Raw genomic sequence first — 26,125 nt, forward strand, 5'->3', positions numbered from 1 at the left:
GAGACAGCAGGGGATGGTGTCTGTAAGGGACACTTCTCCTGGACAGGATAACAACCAGAGAAACTCTCTGTCAAGGTAGGAGTGACAGCATGAGTCAGACAGGTTGGAAGGTTCCTCATAAGGGATCTGCTACTTCAGGATTCACAGTGGTTTCTCCAGGTGGATGTTGGGATACTTTCCTCACTGTAAGAGAAACACCAGAAAGCAGATCAAAGGGACAGCTGGAAAACAACCTTGGCAGGGGAGCTATCAAGAGGCATGGGAAGAGGCTGAGGTGACACAATCTGCTCAGATCAGAGACCTTCACAAGGCCCAACTGGACATAAGCTCCTTGAGGCAGATCTCAGCCAGTGAAATGAAAACCCCAAATATTGGCAGGTTGAACTGAACTATCACTCCATCAAGTTTTTAAAAGTCAACAACAATGAAAATACTTGGGAGAGTCACTGTGCTCTCCTTTTTCCCTACCCTGGGAGAGCAGGTGTGAGCAACACAGGTCAGGAATCAGAGATAATAGTGGCAGTCACAACAAATGAAACAAACTCTTGATAGAAGAGATTAGAAAGGTTGAATTAATTATGACTTTAATAGAGTAGGAAGGTTTTTAAGAATTTTAGAAAATTATGCAGACAGTTTGAGTAACAAAGTATGGCAAGGGACAGGAAATACATGACAGGATACATGAGTCACTAGATTTTTCTATAAAACTATTTAATCTATTAACATAGAACACCTGTGATGTCAGACTTATGTCAGATCCCAGGTACAGAGAAAACCTGCAAGTCTGTCCTTTAACAAGACTTCAAAGCAGGTTTTATTCTGTTCTGCTGTAAACCCAAATAGCAAGAGTTCTGGCTGCATCTATTGCATTTTTAATTAAAAAAGAAAGATTGTAAGGTGGTTTTCTCATCTTTAAATATTTAGTGACACCAATAACATGAAGACAAGTTTGAAAGGCTCTTTAGGTTTGCTATTATTTAACTATGTTTACAGTTACATGGGGGAACACTGCAAGATCTCTTTCCCAACCTCAGCTTGAAAATTGCCAAAACATAGCATGGAATGGAGAGAGCTATATTTATCTTAAGGTAAAATAACACACAGCACACCAGGGAAGCACAGATAATTTAAATACTGCTTTACTTGAAGACAAATAGTGTGCTAAAGAGACTGGGATACCAGGTTGGAAAGAGCTGCAAGAAATCTCCAAGTCCTGGAAGCAGGGACAGTCATCTTTCCCTGTCAGGAAAGTTCAGTTGTGAGATGAGCTGTAGAATTTGAAAATTTTATTCACATTTATAACTAATCTTCCCCTGGGAAAGGAAACCAAAACAGTCTTGTGATCTTGCTGGCCTCTAGATGCCTGAACAACTGAACAAAATGCTCTTTCCAAGGCTGCCATTTCAGAGCATTTTGTTCTCAGTAGGTCTGAGTGGGAACACAGATCATGCTGGGAGCCTGGGTGACATTCACCATGTCCAGCCAGGCATTTCCTTCTCCTGTTAAGCAGTAAAATGAAAGGATTTTGTGATAAGGCTTACAGATTCTCATAAAAACAAGAACAGGATAGTTTCTCTTAAGAATAGCCAGTTGTTTCATCATCAAAACTAATGCACAGTGATACCTTTGCACTTAACATTAGAAAACATATGGATATTAAAGTGAGAGAAGGACACCGGAAAAAGCAAAAAGCCAATGCTATCAGCTAACACAGAGGCCTGTGCTGTGTCTCTCCTCATTTCATAGTCTATGACTGGAAAGAATCCACTAAGATCATGGAAACCCAACTCCAGACCCTGCACATGATTACCCCAAGGATCACACCACATTCCCAAGAGCATTTACCACATCAGGTTTCAATATGTAAAGTTTGGAACCCCGTGTTTTATAAACTCTTGTCTGATTCAGAGTCACAGTTACACACTTATATACAAAAAATGTTTTCCATCCCAATCAGAATTCTACTCCAACTGTCTTGCCAGCTCCTGCAGCATATTAAAGAGGATTATAAGGAAATCATCACAAATCACTGAGATTACTGCAAGAAGCAATAACTATCAATCTTGGATTTAAGGATTTGTATGAATTGGCTTGACCAGCTTTAAGAATTTAAATACTTTTTCGTGATATTAATATCGATTTTACAAAGTTTGAATTCAGACCTATGGAAGTTGTGTTAGAAGTTTAAACTACTTATGAAGAGATTAAAAAAGGCATTTCTCTCCAAAGTCTAGTTAGTCTGATCCCATCAGAACTGGATTATCAGAAATTACTGTCAGGGCGAATCAATGCTTTTTAACCAAAAGTGTGATGGCATTTCTTTTGTGGATACATACCATCAGCAGAGGCCCAGTGCAAAGCTGTGGGGGATGAGGAAGATCCTCCTGCTGCTCCTGCAGCTGGAGCCAGGGAAGCCCATGGAGCTCCCTCACCCACCCTGTGGTGCACAGAGCCAGATCACGACCTCCAGTTCTGCAGAACTACTGTTTCCATAAACATTTACCCTTTTCATTTCGGTTTCGGTTTTTCAAGATGTGAACTTCACTGATCCAAACATGGAATTGAGTAGTATGGGCTCCCTGCAGACATCTGGCACTGTTAAAAATGTTCCCTGATTGTGACAAACTTCTCTCAAGTCATGCTAGCCAGTTCTTTGGGCAGTATTCACTGACACTTCCCATCATTCTACACACTGATCCTCTCACCCAGTTATTGCAGCATCAACAACAGAAAGATCACCACACTTCAGTTTTGGTTTTTTTTTGGCAAAAGAGAACCTGAGTTCCCCAAATACTTGTGTTATCCCCAACCAACTGCATTTAATGAACACACTCTCTCTCTCTTTTTTTTTTTTTTTTTTTTTTTTAATAGTAGCTATAAATAGAGCATGTTATTCTGGGTTACTACAGCTATTACCACTGGCAGTTGTTGTGTTTAAATGGGTACAGTCTGGGCAAGAAAGGAAGGCCAATTCTTCTCAAAACCAGAATTAATTGGGTTGGAGAATCTGTAAACATTATCTCATACTCCTTTTCAGTCATCTTCCCTACAGTTTAGGTCATAGCTTTGGGATCTTTAGTCCTCCTTTTAACATCTCCGTAGATGTTAAAAGGAGCAAAACTTTGAAAAATTAATTTTTAAATATTAACTTCTTTTTCAACCAAACATTTGTTAATTCTTTAGCCTGGTAGCCAAAACCAGAATATAGACAAGTCAGAATTTTAAACAAAATAAATTACCAGAAAAAAACCCCAACAATTGCAACCAAAGTCTAAAAATTGCCTGGAAGAAAAGCTCTTACTGTTCCACATATATTTATACAACTATATTGGAGACATTTAACCATGGAAAGGCAATAAAAACTTAAAGGAGGAAATACAAAGCAGGACACAGAGATTTTATATGGAATTACATGGAAAATCTCCTCAACTGCAGTAGTGTCACTCTTAGGGGGAGACACACTGATTCTTCATCTTATCAGCAGCCAGCATTTATCCTACAACATGACACTCTAAAAGTAACAGCTCAGCCTAGGAGGTTAATACTGACTTGGCATTTTCTCCTGCAGAACATTTATCCTGAGAACGGAAAACCCATAAAACATCCCAGAAGTCAGAGCACACAGAAAGCTGAGCAGAGCCAGCTGTCCTCGTTCCTTAAGTCCATCTGATTTTTTTTTCTTCCCCAGGACATAAAGGGTTTCTTTTATTCTGATCTATTGCTTCAGTAGTCCAGCCAAGGCTCGCTGCTCTCCCTTGATGAAAATCCAATTGATTGTTTGGATAAAGGCTGTAAGAATAGCTGTGCAATATTCATCTGTAGAAAATCAGGAGGATTTATTTCAGAAAAATGGAGGTTCCAACATAATTTTCTGGAAAGGAACAGGCCTCCAACTGAGGTATGAACCTTTTTTTAAGCCCTATGTGACACCATCATCACTCCTTGCTTTTCAGAGACAAGGAGCCTGCTGTTCCTTGACCTCTCATTAAGAATTGGTCTCTGAGCACAGCAGCATGGTCTTTAAACAAATCACGTTCCACTTTTGGAATTAGACCATACTCTAATAATAATCTTAATTATCACTTAGAAGGCACAATTACTGTCCCACACATACTGCTAGGTAGTAATAGAGTTTTGGGTTTTTTTTAACAAATACTTGCAAATTGCAAGGCACAGGCTCACTGAATAAACTGCAATGATCAGACAGATGAGATACACAAATAATGTAACTATGAATTCCAAAGTCAATTTAGGAATTCATAATTAGAAAAGACAGATATTTAGCTCAATAAAGTTCACAAAATCTAAGTTAAAATAATGCATATTAATGCAGTGAGGAACTTTTCAAGAGCAACAAAATGAAAGGCACAATTTCTGATGGCATTAGGAAACAAAAACATTCAACAGTACTGTTTTCTGTGTGTCTCTGTATTCCATATTCAAATCTTTGACTTTTCAACAAACCAATGCCATGTGAGCTTTTCCTCCTCTGCCACCCAGCCTCTAGTGCACTACAATTTTCCCAGCAGGACAGGAGTGTCCCCTGTATAGTTTGTGCCCTATGGCTACAGACACCACACAGAGATACCAGGTCATCTCCAAGTCAGACAGAGGCCAGCACAGATAATAAAGGCCTATTAATATCATCCTTCCACAGTGCTTCTGAATTAACATCAGATAGTTTCATGAACAGAAACATGCAGCTGTTACCTTTTAAATAACTGCCTCACCACTTGGCGTTCTCATCAGGTTTCCCACAAGCATTTGAGGAAAAATTGGGTCCACGTTGCTTCAGCCTTGGAATGGAAAGGGTTGCAGTGAATCCCAAGACAGGCCCATGTGGATCTTGTGAGTGCTGCCCGTGGCACAAACATCGCTGCCACCGAGCCACACATGTGGGAGATTCAGAGGGAGGAGAGCACAGAAATCACCACCTTCCTGAAGTCCTCTAACTCTGCTCACAGACAAACAGTGAACACAGGCACAAATGGTTAAGAAAGCAGTATTTATAAGGAAGCCTGAAGGAATAATGAAGTAATATTCAAAATTATTTTAAGTAGCTCACCTTCGCTTTAGAATTAAAATGCTGGCAAATCTTCGTGGAGATTTTATAAACTCCAACAGCTCGACAAGAGACTTTGTCATTAATTCTTAGTACGTACAAATAAATTATTCATTACTAGAACTCACATTTTGGTTTTATTATACTCTGTAAAATATACAGGAATCTTGAAGTACTGAAAGAGTGCAGGTAAATACAGTATTCAAGCAGTCACTATTTCTATGTACATGCTTAATTCTTCAAAAACCCCACAAAATTATCAAATAGATCAAAATATTGTCCCATGTTTCCACACTATGTTCAGAAAAGCAGCTGTTAATTTACAATATCAAAGATTTCCAGTTTCACAATACAAAAAAAGGATAAAAATGAAATTGGAATCAGTTTGTAGTAATTTATTTTGTACTTTGCCAGGACACGCAAGGATTCCTTGCATGTACATAAACAAATTCACTTGAAAGTAACAGTTATAGTTAAAGCAGAGCCAAATAAAGTAACTTCATATTTAACAGACAAAACTTCAGCTTACTTATGTCAGTTTTTCATTCTTCAGGCAATTAAAAAAACCACAGTAGTCTGTTATAAATAAAAAAAAAATTGGGCAAGTCTGAACTACATTACAGGGACCTGTTTCTGCTGTTTATTTTCTAAATGGAGCACAACAAAGATACACAGCTCTTCCCACAGACCAGACACTGTACTTTTTTCTCTAATAGGGAAAAATACTCTTAAATTCACCTCCCCTCCTCCCTCCCCCCTTGTTAATCTGGGATTAAAAAAATGTGACAGGGATATACAATTTTAATCTTACATACAATTTTATGATGTAAGGAAGTAGATAAATTACTGAAAAGAACTCTCAGTCACAACAGGGTTATCAAGACATTTCAATTCAATGTTTTATGCAGTTTCATAGTTTGCAAGTTATGAATGTATTTTTAAATTAAGAAAAATTCCATCCAAAACCCAAAAGTTAAAAAAAATCTGTAACTGTGCAACAATTACTTCTTCCCTCCCACATCTCCCACCCCTTCCTTCCCTTATTACACTGTACATTTTTCACCCTGACTTCACCTTGTTAGCTGGTTTAATTTTAGTATTATAAAAGTATGACAGATCATTTTCCTTTCACCTAAAAGAAAAAAAAATAAAACTTAAAAGCACATCTGCTTTCTTTTATGGTACATTTAATAGTGTCGGAAGGCTTTCAGATGATTAAAAAAAAATAAAATTCAACATTTAAACCCAAATCTAAGCTTCTTTTCCAGAAGTAATTAAGGTTTGGTTGAAATAACTTCTCAAATAACCTATTCCAGTTTTCACAAAAATGCATTTAATTAAAAAAATCTTTAAGTTATTTGGTCCTTTGGCAATTTGCAGCACAAACAATGCCTACTGTACCAAACTCATTTATTGCCTTCAAAATGGTTTTAGGTTTATTGAGAGCATCTGAATCTAGCATCTGAATCCTTTGTCTTGTTCATTTACACCAAGTTGGGTGCCCAGTCTGCAGGAATTACCCCGGCACCAGAAACAGAATGGTAGAATACAGTTAAATAAAACAGTTTTGACATTCTTTTTTTTTTTTTTTTTTTGTCATGGATTCAAAGTACTTATTCAAGAATTTATGCTTCTTCTGCAAAATATGCTCCTAAAAATCTTCCTAGAGTCTCACAGATTTTTTTTTATATGTAACCACAATAAAAAACATCTTCTCAAAGGTGTGTCCTCCTTCTGTATTCAAACAGCAACAGCCTTCTGATAGCACGAGTCTGACCTTCCAGTGTGAGAGTTCACTCAGACCTACAAAAAGCATCTTCTAATAGGTCTCAGAATCTGAGTCATTGAGCTCATCTTCTTCTGCGTAGGGGTAGCCACCTTCCCTGCCAATGTTGTTGAAAGTACAGTAGGAGCTGTGGTCACTCCTCATGATTGGCAAGGAATCGAAGGTGACAGTTTTTGAGGTGTTGGTGTAATGATTAATGGCATTGAAGGTGAGGGAGGGCAATGTGCTGCTCGATGAAACAGGCATCATGGTGGCCAGGATGAGCGCCAGGCAATCGGCCACGTCCTTGTTGGGCGCGCAGGCCAAAGCCGGCGTGTAACCTGCGCATCGAGAGAAAACAAAACCTTCATTTAAAATAAAGACAACAGACAAATTTCTCCAAGTTCATACAATCTTTCAGCTGTAAAGGTATTTTACATTGCTTAGCTCCGCACTGTTTAAAAAACCAAAAAAAATGAAATAAATGCATTATCAATTAGGATTTTTAAACTTCTTATTACAAAAACAATCTTGAAATTAATGGGCTTTGCAAAAAAGATGTAATTGCTTTGTTAAGCAGAGCCAAACACTCTAGGCCAGTGAGAAAAGCCCAGATCTGAAAATGGTGAGGAAGTCACCTGGCTGAGGACAGACAATTAAAAGCAGCCAGCAAGGATACAGAGCATTCACTAAAGAGCTACTGCACAAACTACAGCTCAAACATTTCTTCATCCAGCATCTCCACCATAGCTGTTCATCACAGACAGGCACTTCAATAACACTGTGCTATCTCAATAACAAGCTGGCTAAAGGATCAAGGCCAGTCAATTGAAAAGGCAGAGTGTAATTACTTCATCACAATAGTGTAATATACTTCATTACAATATTCAATAATATAAATTATAAAGCCAATGCCTGATTTCTGTTTGCACGGTCTCAATTAAGAAATCCAGAGAAGTTTGAGTAAATGCCAGCTGGGTTAGCAGGCTAGAACTTGCAGGGAGACCACTTGGTTGCCCAAATGGTCCAACCAAACTTCTGCCAGGCATTGCTGCTGTGACAACCCCCAAATGCAGGAGGTCGCGGGCTGTGGAATGATTTGCAGTCAGGTCACGTAGCTGTGACATCTCTTCTGGGTTTCTGTGGCTCTAATAATCCTCCACCACTGTTCCTTCTGCAGCTTCCCCTTCTCTGTGTACTTGCCTCTATTCATTCAATGTCAAGGAAAATGCTTCAAATTCTCAGCAGAGATCCGTGCACTGCTCCTGTCTCAGGCGTAGCCATTCAGATGGCGCCTGAGGGTGAGGTCTGACACAGGTCTCAGTGCATCTACAGGACCAAGGGACTGTCCTTGCCGGTGCCATTGGCAGCTCTAAAAGCAGGGCAGTCTCCTAAGTACCACCACAGATCACAGCTAATTCTGATGCCAAGAGCAGGAAAAGTTCCCCTCCCTCGCTCCACCCTGCAGCATCTCTCACTGTGTGGGACAGAAATGCCCACAATGAGCTCAACGGGAAGATTCATATTCAGGTACATTTGTACATTTGGGAGTCTGAAGTCCTGCACTACCTTGTAGTCCACAAGTTCAAGGTGTACAACATCCAAGTAAAAAGCATCCAAGTAATTTTAAATAATAGATGGCTTTAATTCAAAGTGCATGATAGACTTCTATCCAGACTTTAGGAAGGCAGGGAAAACAAGGCAATCCTCATTCTACCAGCAAGTGTTTCAACTACTTCAAAGGAATCATCTTTATTTTAGAAGTAGGTCCAGATCAAGTTTTAGGATAGAGCTCAAGAGCAGTTACTGTATTGTACAACTGCACATAGGTATTAAACCAGTAAGCACATTATGGAAAATAACTGTAGCTAGAAATCAAGAAAACAGCAAGCAGGGGACATTCTATTGAGCTTTTTTTCACTCAGGACAGTTGAACTATTTCTCACTCAGGACAGACCTTGTGCTTGATGCTTTGAACAGAGCAAGACAAGAGTCCCTGCCCAAAGGAGCACACAATCCAAGGAAACACAGAGAAGTCAAGCACAGAACGCACCAGCTGACCATGCGATAGGGCCGTACAGAAGTGCAGCGCAGCGGATGGTTTCATTGTTAGTTAGGTACCACAGCACTTAAACAGCTCAGAGTTAACAGTGACAGTCTGCAGAAGAGATACATTTTGAGAGGATTCAGAAGCAAGGGCCAGGGCTCGCCACACCTGGATCATGACTGCATTTCAGGCATGTAAGGCAGAACAGAAGGCTCAGAACTGATACTCAGATGCACACCATTTATATCTACGGTTGCTGGAGGTTGTGTGAAGGTAAGATGACACACAAAGTTTATTAAAGCTGGTCATATTCAATTCCTTTCACTAATGTGACTTGATAAAAGTTCAAAGAAGAAAAACAAGCAGTCATCTGCTATTTTAAGGGTTTTATTTCTTTGTTTGTTTGACCCCTTCCCCCCTCCCCCCTTTTAAAGACTTCTAGGGTCTTGAATACTCATGTTCCTTCTGGAGCAGTGCATCCCAGTTCATCATAAAAAGGTCAATGTAAGGATTAAACAAAATACTTGCTTCTGTTAAAAGTTCTCTGTTCTCTAAAAACTGTGTTTATAATTAATACACAATTGAAGATCTCGAGCTCCTGGCTTTCATAAGCAGGAATGAAATACCCCAGTTTTATTCCTGCCTTAGACATAGCAAGATGAAGTAACTGCTTACACCACAGAAGACTGACATCTGTGTCCTCCACCACATAAACTTATATTAACTCCACTATATCAAATTCAAATTTATAAGAACAAATTGTAATTTTATGACACTTAACTGCAGAGTGATAATTCATAAGCCAGGGAAACAGCAGATATAAATACTTTATATTTCCTTTGAAGATGATGTTGGTAAATGAACTGACTCCACTGAAATACTCTTATCTCAGCTCTCCTGTAATGGTCCTCATAATCTGCACTTGTACCTGTGCAAGGCTTCACAGAACAACAACAACAAAATATTTACTATCTTCATTTGTAGATGGGCCAATAGAAGTAGAGTGAGTTGGGGCAGCATCCTTGCACAACAAAAAACAGGGGTCTGCATGATGGACCCTGACTTAAGGCTGAGACTCCCCCTGCCCAAATGCAGAGTTGCTCCCTCCCCTGGGCCTTGAAAGTTGCCAGGAAGGGGTCCACAGGAAAATCAGAGGGTTGGTGATGTGGTCAGTGCAATGAGAGTTCTCAAGATCAACTGAATGAGGTATTAGCACTGGGAAAGAGATGAGAGTCTGAGACAGAAGTCATCTTATAACAACTTGGAGAAAAATTCCTTCCAGAAAACTGGACATCTCCAGTATAAACCAAAATACAAGTTAAATACTCAGGGAAAAAATTCCACTACAAAACAAAACACACAAAGAAACCCTCCTGAAACGTTGATTGAGTGACAAAACTTCATATGGTATCAAATGAAAGAAAAAGCCAATAATTTCATTTAAGATGGGCAAATTTGCATTAATAATGTCCAATTCAACAGAATTTTGTAGATGAAGGTGATGGCAGTTTCATCATGACTGGTGCAGAAAAATGGGGAAAATAAAAAGAAATTTGAATAAGAACTGATACAGAGCTGAGAAAGAACCCTCAACACGACCACTTTGGGGAAGTATACTGGAGAGTAAATTTGCTGTTTCAGCTGCATTTAATCTATTAAGAACCAAGAGGATTAAATTTTTTCTACTGACATTAGTTCTTAAACAAAAATGATCTCACCATTTTAAGAGATGCTCTATGACAAAAGCAGTGTGACTTCAAATTCAGAATTTTAAAAATCTTATAAACTATTTATAAACTGAAATGCAGGTAACTGGAGTGATGCTGGTTTTTTTCAAAGCTCATGTTTTTCAAAAATGCTCAGATATAGCAGCAGAAGACTCAATTTATACAGCTATAGATACAAATAGAGATTGCTTGCAAAAAGTCAATGTAGCTTTTACAGGAACGACAAATTCAAAACCAAAAAGTGGATCATCACTCCGTAACAGCTGAGGCTCTGCTGGTTACATGTTCCATATAAGGAACCAAGAGAGGTTCCACGTAAAACACTAAAACTTTCTAAAACTAAAATTAAACTCCCTTCTCATCTAATTCTGTATGAAATGCCAATCTTGTTTGGCAGATCACTGAACTTATCTGGACTATGCTGAAGTAAGAGAATGTCAGTGTTGTGATCCAAAATATTCCACTGCCTATTTCTTCAGTCAGAAAAAGAATCCATCAAGGCTGCTTGATATAGTCTCAAGGCTGCTTAAAATTGTATAAACAAAGCAACTGCTATTAGAAAGAACCACAGTAAGGAAAAATATTAGATAGTGCTCAGACTTACTTTAAAATTTAAAATGTGAGCAGAATAAAAAAGATGATTTTTAGATCCCCAGGCTGCCAGGGTACTTTGATTCAAATGTTTTCCTCTGTTATGTCAAAGATCCATTCTAACAAGGGACTGGCTGGCTGTATATGAGAAGCCCACAAAAATGCAAATGTCTCCAGTCAGCATACATGTGATGAGAAGCAAAAATAAAAAAAAGATATATCTTTTTATCTTTTCATTTGAGGGAGCTTCTTTTAGCACTTACTCTTGTGCCCTATTTTAGGCAAGGAATGATCTTTAAGTCACCCATGTTACTTGAAGCGGTGTAATTTGAGAAACACACAGAGAAAGTCACAGCAAACTTTAAAAGAGGAAAAAATTTCCAATCTGGAAATATAATTAGAACTATTAATTAGGCACATCACTTTTGGAATAAAAAATAACAAACAAACCCAAACAAAGTCAAAAAGCAAACAATCCATTGCTTCACCCCTCCCCAGATCCCAGCTCCTGCTTGTATGGCATAAGTGACAGAGCCTTACACTTTCAAAAGCACAGCTTAAGAGGACCACAGATATCTTATATGAAAATATGTGAATTAGTCAGTAAATCTAATTTTCTTTTGTTTTACAAGATGTAGGATTTATTCTCATGATAAAGCAGTTACTTCTTACTTCTAAGTGCCAAAAACTCTGAAGAGCCAGAAGCTTGAGAGCAGTAACTGTGAGCTGTAAATCATACTAGCTTTTAAAAGCTAACACCAATATACCTACTGTGACAAAACAAATAGCAATTCAATCCAGCTTAACAGCTGAAAGTTGTATTTTACTTTGAGCATTATGTTTTTCTGACCATTTTTGGTATGCCAAAGCTAGTGCATTTATAGGTGCATCATAAAACTACTTTTATAGTGCATCATAGAACTACAAATGCAAGCCAAACTTTTCTGTGCTGTGACCTGCATCTGTTCTCAAAGTTTTCACTCTCCCTACTTCTGCTGCTTTGCTAAAATGATCCACCAGCAACGCATTTTTTTCTGTGAGGGCAACCTACTGCAAGGCTCATCTGGAGTTTCCACAGTTACTGTTTTTGAAGGAGTTGAGTTTAGAAGCACAGTTCCTTACAGGAAAACAAAGTTAGATTTTTCTTACCATTTTCATCTACAGCAAGTACACTTGCTCCCTTCCCTAAAAGCTCTTGAACTACAACCGTTAGTCCATTTCGAGCAGCAACATGCAGAGGTCTGTGAAGACAAGCAAACTCATATATAAACCTTAGAACAAGTCATGAAGTAAGATAGGTAGCTTACATCTAGTTAAATGTAATACTTATACTTCTATGTTATTTACACATTATACAAATATTGTAAATGTAATAACTAAGATGGAAAACTCAGCAAATCTCTTTTCTTATTGCAAAATACCAATTGTGAACTTTATTCTTTCCATGGCATCACACAGGGAGGAAGCAGCTGCTAGTAAAGATGTGCCTGCTTATGGAGTTTATCATGTTAAAAAGTCAGAAACACTTGGCACCCTACTGCTGATAAATCCCCCACTCAACTGCTGTAACAGATACTGTCACATGTGAGAGTAACTGCATATCACTGCCATCACTCACTGGAGCTCTACAGCAGAATGGCAGCCCTTTGCTACTTCATGTAAATATCCATAAGAGATGCAGAAACACTTCATCAATCTGCCTTCTAGAAACCACTCTATTCCATTGTAATTAGAGATGAAAAAATATTCCACAGTATAATGCATGAAGCAAGAAAAGCAGATTACTTTTCTAAACCTCAAACTACTAACCGTAAATCAATTTTGTGTTGACTTGCTCTATAAAGAAAAGTGTACTTTTATCTCAAATATTCTAATTGTATCTTTTTCAAATGCAACAGTTTTTCAAAACTGGTTCCCATTGGCTTAAATAAAACTTTATCATCACACAGCAGGAAACAGAATTATCAGTTTACTTCCCTTCTGCTTTATATTGCTCTTCATTCATTCTAAGATTCCTGAAGTTGTTTGAATTAACTATAAGCTGGAAACAAATGCCTCACTTATATATCAGAAATGCAAAAGATACAAACAGGAGCAGCTGTATCTATGGTGCTTGCCTTAAAGTATTAAAAATGCAAGAATTACCACACCCCACAGATATACTGAAAAATGTACTGTAATTAAAGTAATTTTAATGTAGAGACCAACAATTTTAATGCTTATCTTGCCACAAAGAAGGACTTTGTTTAAGCTGTTCTGAAAGTCAATTTAGTTATTAAATATTTGCTAAAGCAGTATTATTTAAACAACAAGTTAAAACTTTGCAATTTATATAAACACTTTATAGAGGTGCAAATGTGTACCTATTTTATCCCATGACATCTCTTGATCAAACTATTTGAGCCAAGGCATGTGGGTGGAATTACATGAGCCTGTGGTAGCATACTTTCCCACATCTGTTCCCATCTCCTTTTTGCTTTTCCTTCTCCCAAGACATCCTTGTTTAAAGCCAGAAATGAGGCAATCAATCCTTTCCCGCTTTCTGGTGATTTCATGCTGCCTGAGGTGCACCATGGTGAGCAGCAAAAGCAAAGGAAGAATTCTTACTATTTTAACTCCTTAATTCAAGCAGGTCTCAGGGAATACTTGGAAGCTCTGTATGAGCTTGAATATGGCAAGATTCCAGAAGGGATGTAAGGCCAGAATAATATGTGAGTTGCTTACAAGTTCCAGTGTGGGGTGTTTTTTGGTGTTTTTTTTTGGCTTTTTTTTCCCCCTAAATGGTCTGTGATACCATTACTAAAGCAGTCTGATAATTCATGTGCATAACTCAGCTACACGTTGTGTGCCAAGTATTCCCTGAACACAAACCCATTCTCCAAAAGGAAAAAAATGCATTAGAGTCATTTTAGTAGCCCATCTTGATTGGTATGACATACCACACATTTCTAAGGTTTCCTTGTGATTTAGGCTAACCAAATAGATTTAATTCTATTTGAGAGACCATCTTCAGGAAGGTTTAAGAATAGTGTATTCTCCATGATATTTAATAGACAATAACGTTTCACCCTTGAAGCATCAAACAGAAAGCATGCTGAAGAATAAAAGCACACTTCAGGCAGTTATTTTTTTTAAAGTAGATAGCTAAGACTTTGAAGACCAAGTCTTAGTTTGCCTCAAGTTGTTAAATGAAGTGGTTTTTAATTGAAAAACTGGATAATTTTTAAAATAGAAAAATCTCAGTTTACAAGTAATCTCAGTGGATTGAAGTAACTCCACACACGAATCACAATAATGTTTTACTTTTCATTCTATTCACCCACGAGAAAAAAAAACATCCAGAGCTGTAAGTATGAGCAAAACACCCTTTCAATTCCAAATTGGTTCAACTCTTGGTACCTATAAACAGTTGAGGTTGAAAAAAAATCTGAAAAATATTCCTCTTTATGAGCAAGATACACACCAAGAACTCATCTTTCAAACACGGTCCCTGTGATACGTACGTTTGCAAGGCTGCGTTGGTGGCGTTGATGAGGTTTCTATCTGTAATCTTCTCCAGGATTAACAAGGCACTAGTTTCATGACCCTTAACACAGAACAAATATCTGTCACATAACAAGTATTCCTCACCAATTGCTTTGAGTGTTTTCTCAAAGTAACAATACTTTCAAACAGTGCTCGACAACACAAAGCTCAGCACTGATAAGTCAGACTGTGCACACACCTTGCTGCAAGCCAAATGGAGTGCTGTGTTCTTAGAATTGTCTTGCAAAGTCAGATCAGCCTTAGCACTGCTAACCAGCACCTCTGGGGAAATAAAGACTTTTATTAACTAAAAACATATTCCTTAAAATCCAAACGGGAAAATGAAAACAGAGTTTTGGCAAAATATATTCACAAGAACATGAACTGTAAGGCTACTTCACCCACAGTAAGATTAACAGAGCTAAGAGCAGAAATACATAAAGCTTTCTCTTTACCAACTGTATTCGTCTGTCCATTTTCTGCAGCCATCATTAAAGGTGTTTTCCCAGAAGAATCTACAGCATTTACTTGAGCACTGTGACCAAGCAGAAGCTGTAGACACTCAACGTGATCTGTAAAAGCTGCTGCATGCAGAGGTGTTCTACAACAGATCAAAAAACAATATGGCCATGTTCAGCCATGCTTTCTACTGTATTCAAAGGGGCATCCCTGCCTGTGATCCTACAAATAAAAAAGACTCTACAGTCTCTCCCACTGATCCTTTGCAATCAGTATTGCTGGAGTTGTGACTGCTGCCTTTATAAAAGTCCCTTTCCAGGTTCAACTAATGCCACCCACACAGTTTATAATAGAGATACAATTCGATTCAGAAAAAATAAAAGATGCATAAAGCTCTATCCACAAAATGAAAACATGTAAAATGTACTCGAAGTTGCCTGTATAATAAAAAGTCAATTCAAGTTTACTGAATAAGAACAGGATTTAAAAAATCTAAAATTTATTTCTAGCACAGAATAAAACAAAAACCTTCAAAGAATAAGATGGGAAACTGAGGAATTAACATTAAGTAGTAAATACAACCCCCCCCAAATGACTGAAGAATTAGACACAGCCACTGTATGACATTACAGACATTCCTTCTCCATTTGCACTCTTACCTTCCTTTAGAATCTGTTGAATTTACAATACCACCACCTAGTGTATCAATTAACATTTCTGCAGCACCTTCATTGTCATTTATCCTATAAGGAATTAAACAGACTGTTATTTACAGAATGATAAATCTTTTGTTAAATACAGCAATGAAATTTATGAAGAATAATTTTGTACTTCCTTACACAGCACAATGCAAGGGACTGAAAGAATTTCCTTCCATTTTCTGAAAAACTTCCTGTTCCAGGAGCAGCTCTACACAACTGTCGTGACCTAAAGCAAATGTAAGAGTTAGGTATTGAAAAGAAGGGAAAAGGTCTAACTATAGCTTACAATGAAAAATATGTATCTAAATTAGATTAAGCAGTATTGTATTTGAAAATTTAAAACAAAGACTGGTTATATTCAACAGGGCTGAATATTCAACATTTAGGTACCAATACAATCTTGGAATCCTGAAAATCAAACTGACATGTAATACTGTAAACTTGATGAAATTTCTAAGGTACCTCACGCTGTCTGAAGAACACCCAGAACACCTAATTGAATTCTTTACACCTCTGCATTGCAAACTCTTCTGTACATTCATCACTTTGTCTCCATGAAAACAACTCCACCATTTGAGGTTTATTTTTGTTCCATATTTAGTTGAAATTATCACCCAGCTGCATCAGCTCAGTAGTTATTCACTTAATAATAATTGGTGAAATGAAGGTTTAATCTCTTACTTCTTGGTTTTTCTCTATCATGTCATTCAAAGATGAAATAAAAAACAACCTCTACTATGTTCAAAATGAACACACAGAACAAAATCTTTAGCAAAGGTGCTGAATGATTTTCCTACATTTTAAGGTCTCCCTCACTCTCAAATCCATGAAAAATATCAGTGATGAAGAAAAAAAAATTCTTATTGAATCACTTTTATATACTTGAGATTCTTATGTGTACCATATTTGATATGAAGAAAGTTTAATATAGATTTAACCTGAAACCATTCCTCCTTATGAAAGTTGTTTTTTGGGATGTGTGTGACACATTTCTATTCAAAAGTATTATGCTGAATTTATTTAAAGACTCCTTGAGACATAAAGCTAAGATAGTATATGACAAAAATGTAGGACAAAAGCAAACATTTCTTATGTATTAGATGTTAATACATTTGTTATAGGTAAAAGTTAAGTTAAAACAGGATATAGTTCAATTATATTGTATTAATTATGTTCTATTATTTGTATTATGTTAAAGGGGAGGGGCTTATTAGAATGTGCTAGAAGGGTCCAGGGTTTGGTGAAACAGGGGTCTGATGGGGCAAGGCAAGGTCGAAGAGAGATTGGATGAAACATCTGACCAATCATTCGAAGCCCTGCAGAAACGATTGGTCTAGAATGAACGGCGGTAAAGACCAATGAGAAGCCTGGAAATGGACCAATCATCATGAGGATCCAAAATGCACCAGTCCTGGACTCGAGGGGGACTATAAATGCGGGGCGTTCGGGTGGGTTAGGGTTCTTCTTCTTTTGGAATACTTTTTGTTTGGGAGAAGCCAGTGCACTTGGGATCAGCACACTGTTTCGTTTTTGGCTCGCTGTGTGGGTGCCTGGGTTTATCCTGGGCACTCCATTCCTTGTAGTTATTTTAATAAACGAGAACCTCTTTCTCTGGAGAAAGTTTGGCCTCGTTCGTATCCATAACAATTCCTCTTCAAGATATCCTGTCATTTTCTCTCATTCACTGAAAGGAAGTGGAAGATGATGTTGCTTTTGTATGAACATTAACTTATTAATACATCTACCCCAATACCAATAAATAAATGTGGAGCTGCATTTGTATGCATGTACCATTGTAGCAGGCCCAGTGCAGCGATGTGTAGCCGTGATTGTCTGCCATGGCAGGGGCGGCGTCCCCAGCGGCGGCCGCCTGCAGCAGAGCGCCCAGCACGCCGATGTGGCCGCACGCCGCCGACAGGTGGATGGGCGTGCGGCCCCGGCAGTCCCGCAGCAAGCACTTGGCACCGTGCTGGAGCAGGGCTTCCACACATTCCTCGTGCCCAGTAACTGCCTGGGAGAGACACAGGAAAGGGCCAGTTTGGAAATATTCATGTATGTAAGCCGAGGTGTAGAACCCAAGCAAACAAACCTAAACCTCAGGCAAATTCTTGCATTTTTAAGGCGTAACAAAATAAGCAAAATAAGTTGCTATTTTTATTCCTAAAAACAGACATTCTGTTGGGAAAATAGCAATGTATTATAATACTCATGTCAGAATATTTTCTTGGAACAACACTGAATGAACTACTAATCTCTTGGGCTCATTCAATTGTCTTATCTGGCAGATACTATAAACAAAATATTTGGCACGTGGCACGTATCATGCTTTTCTTCCTCCTATTAACCCTACCTTGCCCCCAACAAAAAACTGTACTCTAGGACCTCTCCAGTCAACACTTTACAGCAAGATAAGGAGGTTGTAGAAGTCAAAAGGAATTCTGAGAGTAGCAAACAGGCAGAATACACCCTTCAAATGCAACTAAAAATACAATTAAAAATTAAAATGGCAAGATGAGAATAATGAGATATTAATTAACACTACATATTAAGTCTTTATTTGAAATTAACATGTAGGAAACTGGAAATGAAAGAAAGGGAATATTCTCTTACCCCTCTGTGTAATGCTGTCCTTCCCCACTTATCTTTGGCATCTACATTTGCTCCTTTGTTAAGGAGTGAATAAACACAGTCGGTGTGCCCATTGAGAACTGACAACATCAGAGGAGTCCTAAGCAGAGACAGAAATAAAGTGGAAATCTACACTTGGACATTTAACAGACTAGCACTCAGTTCAAGCACAACAACTGCTATCCTTGCACTCAACACTGTTAAGATTTACATCATCAATGACCTTCCACTCATTTGCTTTTTAGATTTGAGAAAATAAAGTAACATGCCCCAGTTCAGAAGTCCTGATTAAGTAACTAGAATCCATTTTCTCAGCATCTGGGCAGTAAGACACATTCTAGTTTCCTCCACTGAACATTTTTCACTCTCAACTTCATGTTTATTGCAATAATTTTCTTTAAAAACAAATTAAAAACAATTACTGTAAAGTATTTAGTTTTTTCTTTTACAAAATGCAATGACTTGTGTAGAACAGAATGTCCATCATTTAAACTCACTGTCCATTTCCATCTTGAATGTCCACTGCCTTCTGTGGCTCTGCATTTCCTATCAATAGCCGCAAACATTCTGAATGACCATTTGTAGCTGTAAAACATTATAAAAATATGGGGTTTACATGAATTGCCTTTGAGTAGAGAGCTCAAAGAGAATGGCAACCTATCTGCTCAGACTAAAGCCCATTAGCTTAAAAACCCACTGTACAATTTTACCATTGTTATAACTTAAATTAAAATATGAATACTAGAAAATTTCAGAAATCAGGTATTCTCAATTGTACAGTGTTAGAAACCACTGATTCCAACTATCAACTGCCAACAGATTTTATGTATATATATATTAAAGAGGTTGCATATATTAAAAGTAATTGGAATATATGCTTATACAACACACACAAGATATCAGAATTAGCGTAATTTTTGCTTGCTTTAAGGCACTGGGAAACACATACCTAGCAAATCATAGTCAGATTTTGTTAGCAAGTGTAGCATGCACATATTATAAAATAATAATGGAAATCACATTTAGAAAGGGGAAGGAAATGTAATGCATAGATGTAATAAACCAAGCAGTTAAAAAAAAAGGAAAATGAACAAACAGAAAATTGAGAAATCTCATTTAAATGCAACTCATGAAAGATAAAATGATTGCTTCTTGGAAGGGAAATTATTTCTGACCTACAGCTGCAGTATTCAGCTCACACAAGCACAGCGACAATTCATGTTTCTGTAGCTGACAGACATGCTAACACAAGTTAGGAAAGCTCAATCAAATAGCATAATACAGCTTGTGCTTATGGACAACAAAACAAGTTGTCAAGAATGATGATGTTTTGTACATAATGCTCTTTTTAACTGCAACACTTCTGTAATGCCATTACTATAAATGCCAAATTTAATAAGCCTATTTTTAATGCGAGGGAAAAAAAAGACTCTAGTGTGGATTCTATACTCAGAGAAAGGCAGGCCTAGAGATGTTTTCTAGGAAAGTCAGCAAGAAAACACTGCGAAGGATTTGCTGTTATTTTGAAAATGCTCAGGAGTCATTTAAATCCTTGGAAAAAAATCAAAGTAAGTTTTCATGTCTCTTCTCAAACTGCCAAAATTCTCCAAGACTCCAGTCATTTTTAGAAGCATTTTACTGCCAAGACCGGCAACGCAATTTGCCTTTCTAAATTTGGGGCTGCAGTTTGGCCTGTGTGAAAGATGAGGAGAGAAGCAGGGACATGTCACTGCACCTGTCAGCACGGCCACTTGAATGGACAAGGACAATGCACCCTTCCAGAGGGAAGTGTGGAACAGCACTCTTGGACTCCACTGGTTTATTGGATTAATCCTGGTTCCTGCCTGCAACTCTCTTGCTACATGCTTCTCAGCACAGCATATATACCTTGAAAGTCATCCTCTGTCCCTAAATACTATTTCTTAGAACATTAATGACATAGACTTCTAAACAGTTTATACACTTCAAAAGCCAAAATTTTAGAGGTTAGTAGCTAGCACATACCTGCAGCATGAATTGGGGTCCTCTTTACAACATAATCTTTCACCAAGATTGATGCTCCCTGATTAATGAGCACATCTACACATTCCACGTGTCCCTTAAAGGCAGCAAGATCCAGTGGTGTCCTCCCATTGTTATTCCTCACATCAAGGTCCAGCAGTGACTGTACCAGCACTTCCAGAGCTTGATGGTGGCCATGATAGGCCTACAAGAGTAAGAAAATTATTCAATTTTCCCATCCTTAACATTTTTCCCTTTCTTGCCAGAATTACATAAATGAAACTATAAAGAGACTATTCTTTCTTTAGCATGCAGAAGGGCAACTGATGCAGGACATAAGTAGTTACAACAGTTACAACTAATTTTAAAACCCCACAATTTCAGCAAGAAGATTGGTGGTTTTTTCCTATTTTATCCCCTCAGTCAGCAACTGCAACTACTCCCAGAAAATCATCTGTCTTCAATCTGCATAAAAACCAGTATTTTTGACTACTGCACAATGTTTCATCGTTTTATGTTGTAGTTACATCATCCTCAGATTATTTCAAGCGAGGAACATAAGCAAACTTAAGTATTGCTTTTAGCTTTTTACATAAAATATTAAAAAAGCACCTGTAATAAGAATGCAGTAAAATAGCTTTCATTTACCACTACCAAAGATTATTTTTTACTTTGTAGATATATGTATATGTGTATATATATGTATATATATATGTACTGCATGAGACTATTTTCAGAAAGTATAGAGTGGTTTTTCAATTGCTTTAAATTCAGTGAAAAGATCAAAGCTACACATTGAGCTGGTTACTCTGCATTTTGAATATTTTTTATAGACAGAATTTCATCATTGTGTTACACTACTCCTTGTGCAAACTTTTCCTGAAGTATTGAGGACAAACATTTCTCGTAGTAAACAATAAAGAGAGTAAAACAATGTAATGATTAAAAAAGTCATAATTACTTATAGAATAAGTCTTATAAAAGTTTCATTAGCACAGATTTTAATTAGAAGATTCCACATGAAAGCTGTTCTGTGAAGCAAATTTCAAGTGAAATGCAAGAATCATCCTGTATACCTCATTCAGGAATATTAATACATTTGCATTTTGTTTAATAACCTATTTTGAAAAAATCCAAATGAATAAATCTGTGCAGCAACTGTTGGCTACCAGATGAGCTGTCATCACTAAAGAACTGAGAACTTACAGCTAAATGCAGTGGACTTATAGGTGCTCTGTTGTCTGAGTCATTCAGCATGTCAGTACCTGATGTTTCCATCAGCTTAGAGAGAAAAAGTCAGAGTGAGTGCAAAACCCCCTCACCTTTGAAAACACTCAGCAATAACTGCTACAGTTTTCCATAAACACAGATTGAAAAATAAAGGAGAAAAAGTAGGAAGAATAGTATAGAATTACAGATGTCCCGATCTCTAACGTTTTAGAGTCTGAATGAACTGCAACATATCCCCCATGTTCATGTTCCAACCCCAGTAGTTTAATTTTGCATAATAATGCAATAATTCAATAAGAAACTAAATTGAAATTAGTATTTTTTCTAAAGTAGCAATATGAACAATGAATACAAAGGGAAGACAAGGAAGGGTGACAACAGCAGCAGGAAAAAAACCCCAAACATCAGCCAAGTAAGCATCCTGATTAGGTGAAAAGTCAGCAGAATACAATATGAAAGGCCAGACAGCAGGATGGATTTCTGAGAACAGGAAAACAATTCTCAGAGAGAAAAAATGGACTCAAAAAAAGCAAAAGCATTATAGCATTAAAATATCTATGTATATACATTACTATTTGTGGCTTTCACATGTGTTCTGAAATTTTACTTCTGGGTCTTCTTCAAGACCATATTTAATTAAGTACATTAGTAGAATTAAAACATTCAAAATATTTGAAGAACACCAAATACATTCAAATTACATTTTCATTATCACGCATGGTCAAACAACTGTTTAAGTAAAAAACTACATGGCTTAAAAATAATTTCCCATTTTAAAATTGTAAAATCCAATTAAATCTAAACTGTAGTTGAAATGAAATAATACATTCATGCATTGAAGAAATGGCTGAATAAGTCTAAAAAATAAGCAGTATTATTAAAACTACATGTTCCCTTTTGCTCTATAGCAGTACTTAAAAAGTGAAAAATAATAGACTTACAACATCTAGAGGCGTTTCACTTGCAATCTGTAATTAAAAACATTCAAAATTCATGTATGAATACATTTAAACATAAAAGAGCAATTTCAATAAAAATACTGAAGTTGTATAAGACAGCATATCAAATAGCACACATATTTTTGTAAAGGGAGCAATAAAAACTAACTATGACTTTATTATCTGAAATTCTATTCTGTGGCCACTAGTTACTGTAACTGCATGAACTATTTTATAAGTCACCCTTTCTTTACAGGTTCTCCCGACATTTTAATTTGCTCCTTTCAAATAACATTCATGAAATTTCTTAAAAGTTCTCAGTGGGATAACTTGTGGTTGCTTTATTTCAGCCACCAGCCAAAAAAAAAAAAAAAAAAAGTAGTATATTTTAAATTAAGACACAAAAACCCCTAATATCCCACATCTTCAACCAGTTGTCTCGTCATCTGAGAATTTTTCATCTTTTAAAGTCAGTATCTAGCATCCTAGCTCCTCACCTTGCTTCTATTTTAGGAATACCAAATGCTTAAATTTATCTGCACTGAGGCTGAAAATTATAATTTTATTTTATAATTATTTTTTATAATTATAAAATTATTTTTAAAAATACTGAAAATCCAGTATTGACCCAGCTGACAGGCAAGGAGGAGGAATGCCCTGGCCTCTGCAGCACACCCTGTGAGAGCAGCAGTGACACCTTCCATCCAGGATTTGTTCTCTTACCAGTTCAAGACACAAGCGATGACCGTAGGCAGCTGAGTAATGCACTGCATTGTACCCTTGCTTGTCTCGGATCCCGGGGTTGGCATCATTTCTTAGCAAGTATTCCAGGCACCTATTCAAATTGACATATGCAACCATGTATCTAAATGCTGAATTTCAACTTAATGCTAAGTGATAAATTGTTCCAATTCAACTGGAAAATAGAATACAGCACACAGGGACACTGATTTAATGTACAATATTGGCTAGGACTAGAGAATGCTACCTTATTACAACAAAGATAAAGGTCAATCACAAAGCTTCAAAATTTGAAATAATCCTTCTCTGCAGACATCCTGCATCTTCTGAGTTATCTGACTTGGTTAAAACTAGTATTTCATGGCTATTTTCCTCCAGCTAACACAACTGCAGTTACCTTTGCTAATATCAATGATTACTATTTTGTATGCTTTTCTGCATTAATCCCTTCTACTGTATGTTATATGCAAAGAAGAGAAGCAGATCTTCATGGTAGCATACAAGAATATCACACACACACATAGGCACTACCAGATACAACTTTTAAAATTTGTTTATACAGCAAATACTCAGTTGTTGTCATACATATATCTTACCATTCCTTACTTTCACTGGACAAATTTATAGCCCAGTTTCATCTACACTCAGTCAGGAGGATGGGAAATGGGGGATTCAAGTCAGCTCACTCTCTCCCTAGTTTTCAGTTTTTAAGAGACTCCATGTGTGCACACTAATGATTGCAAGCAATAACTCTGCTGTTTCATACTTTATGATGACTGTAATTTCAGCAACCTTTTCCAGAGTCATTATTATGACCTTGAACTTTCTGGTGAAGCTGTTCGTTATTCTGAAGTGTACAACAGGTCAACATCCCTTCTTTTCTCTGGGATCACTAAATATTTCGTTATCAGAGGTGGATTCTCACTTCCATAATTTTTTGCCCAGCTTAAACAAGGTCTTGGTATGTAGTGAGAAAGGTAAAATTTCTTGAGTTTTAAAGAATAACACATGTAACATAAGATGCAAGTAACTTTAAAACTCATTCAGTATAGCTAATAAAAAGCTACTTGTAAAGCATATCTATGTTTTGAACCAATCAATTCAGGTTTTATTTGTCCACTAAATAAATGCCTAGACTTCATTAATGACAACTGTGCTTGCATGTTTTTGTTTGAATTAAAATGAGACGAGATTTATGAAAACCCAAAGACAAATCAGTTTGTCTCATTAAGTAAGAATTAGAGTTCTTACATTTCATTTGTCCAATCATCTAACTTTCTTTTTAATTTGCATCAGTAATTTTGTGTTACCATTCATAGGTGATTAATAAATGTCATTGGCTTTGGCTACCTAAATTTCTACAATACACTAAATACACTGCATGAAGCAAGTCTGCTAAAAATCCTCAAGTACCCAATCTTTCCAGGTAATTATTTTTGATGTTTTTTTGCATCAAGAGAGAGGTTACTCCCACATCTTTCACATAATTAACTGTCCTCAACAGGTCTCTTTAAGAGAATATTAATAGAACTTTCTGAAAGCACAGGTAAATTAAATTTATTTCTCATATATTTATTTTATTTTCCATTAGAAAAGTATAAATAGAAGCAACATTGTTTTTCTCCTCTAAAGAGAAAATTATGAAATCATGCTTTTCTCTCTAGTCTTGGTAAAATGGGGCTTAGTGGTGTTTATTCCAGAACAAAAGCATTTGTTAAAGATACAAAAGAAGTACTTTCAAACAGGAATGAACGGGAAAATAATTTTCAACAAAAACATCCCTGTTTCTACAATCTGTCTTTAAAGATGTCTGAACAAAGACCATAAAACTGCACATAAATATTTTTGCAATTTTACGTAGATGGCTTCCTGGTAGATGATTTATGACATGTTTTTCCCAGGCTTTATATTCTGACTCCAGTAATCATTTTAAACTTCATTCCTGTTTTGAATGAGCTGAGCAGTATTGGTTTTCCAGCTGTTACTACTCATCGTGGTGCAGCAATATAAAAAGCTTCCCCTCAGGCCATTCTGCTTTGCAGCCTGTCTTCCAGAGACCCAAATGTTAATGAGAAGGGCAGCAGCCCATGGGCTCCAGAGAGGATGCTTTGAGTTACCTCCCAAAGCTCTGCAGCATTGTCATCATCACTCCTGCTCATGCCTTTTGTAAGACAGATGGCAAAATGATGTCATCTGAAGAACCATTATAGTTTGGAGGTTTTCAGAGCAACTGTTAAGCTAAAATTAATCCTAGCTCAACTTGTAAGAGGGCAATTAAAGTAAAATTATCTCAGCAAGCTCCAGCAGGAATTGATATTATTTCTAAAGAGCAGCAGACAATTTAATTTTGAAATCTGGCTTAACATAAAAAAGGCACGTTGTTTAGATATAAGTTAAATGGCCATAAAAGTACTCTTTATTTAGCTTTCAAAACCCAATCTAAGTTATACACCACCTCATTCTTATTGCTATCTCACCCTTTAAAAGGTGCTGTATAAAAAAAAAAGGTGATTTGGCACGAAGCAGCACTTCTCCAGGGAAGGTGTCACTGTGTGCATGTGGAGTGTGCTGCTGCACACCACGACCTGCATATGTGAGTGTGTGCACAAGAAGTGATGCTCTTCTTGTCTCCTCAATATATCCAATGTCTGCAGCTTAAGTCATCATCACTTTGGTGCTACCTATATACACTTTGTATATAAGCATTTAA

At 37.0% G+C, this 26,125-nt stretch overlaps 1 protein-coding gene across 1 annotated transcript in view; it reads right to left on the bottom strand.

Moving 5' to 3' along the window:
* Window positions 1-2,842: 2,842 nt before the first annotated feature.
* Window positions 2,843-26,125, bottom strand: part of ANKRD28 (ankyrin repeat domain 28) — a 76,826-nt gene continuing 53,543 nt past the window's right edge. Inside the window, exons 15-29 of the mRNA XM_058821389.1 lie at window positions 23,398-23,509; window positions 22,678-22,704; window positions 21,713-21,787; window positions 20,510-20,711; window positions 19,003-19,090; window positions 18,488-18,605; window positions 17,669-17,888; window positions 16,016-16,103; window positions 15,836-15,919; window positions 15,173-15,318; window positions 14,917-14,999; window positions 14,696-14,778; window positions 12,342-12,433; window positions 4,711-7,168; window positions 2,843-3,816 (exon numbers count right to left, since the gene is read on the bottom strand). Of these exons, the coding sequence (XP_058677372.1) occupies window positions 6,882-7,168; window positions 12,342-12,433; window positions 14,696-14,778; window positions 14,917-14,999; window positions 15,173-15,318; window positions 15,836-15,919; window positions 16,016-16,103; window positions 17,669-17,888; window positions 18,488-18,605; window positions 19,003-19,090; window positions 20,510-20,711; window positions 21,713-21,787; window positions 22,678-22,704; window positions 23,398-23,509 (1,705 nt within the window). The 3' untranslated portion in view covers window positions 2,843-3,816; window positions 4,711-6,881. The remainder of the gene's footprint in view (window positions 3,817-4,710; window positions 7,169-12,341; window positions 12,434-14,695; window positions 14,779-14,916; window positions 15,000-15,172; window positions 15,319-15,835; window positions 15,920-16,015; window positions 16,104-17,668; window positions 17,889-18,487; window positions 18,606-19,002; window positions 19,091-20,509; window positions 20,712-21,712; window positions 21,788-22,677; window positions 22,705-23,397; window positions 23,510-26,125) is intronic.

This window comes from Ammospiza caudacuta, chromosome 1 (genome assembly GCF_027887145.1).
Source record: "Ammospiza caudacuta isolate bAmmCau1 chromosome 1, bAmmCau1.pri, whole genome shotgun sequence".
Classification (NCBI taxonomy): domain Eukaryota; kingdom Metazoa; phylum Chordata; class Aves; order Passeriformes; family Passerellidae; genus Ammospiza; species Ammospiza caudacuta.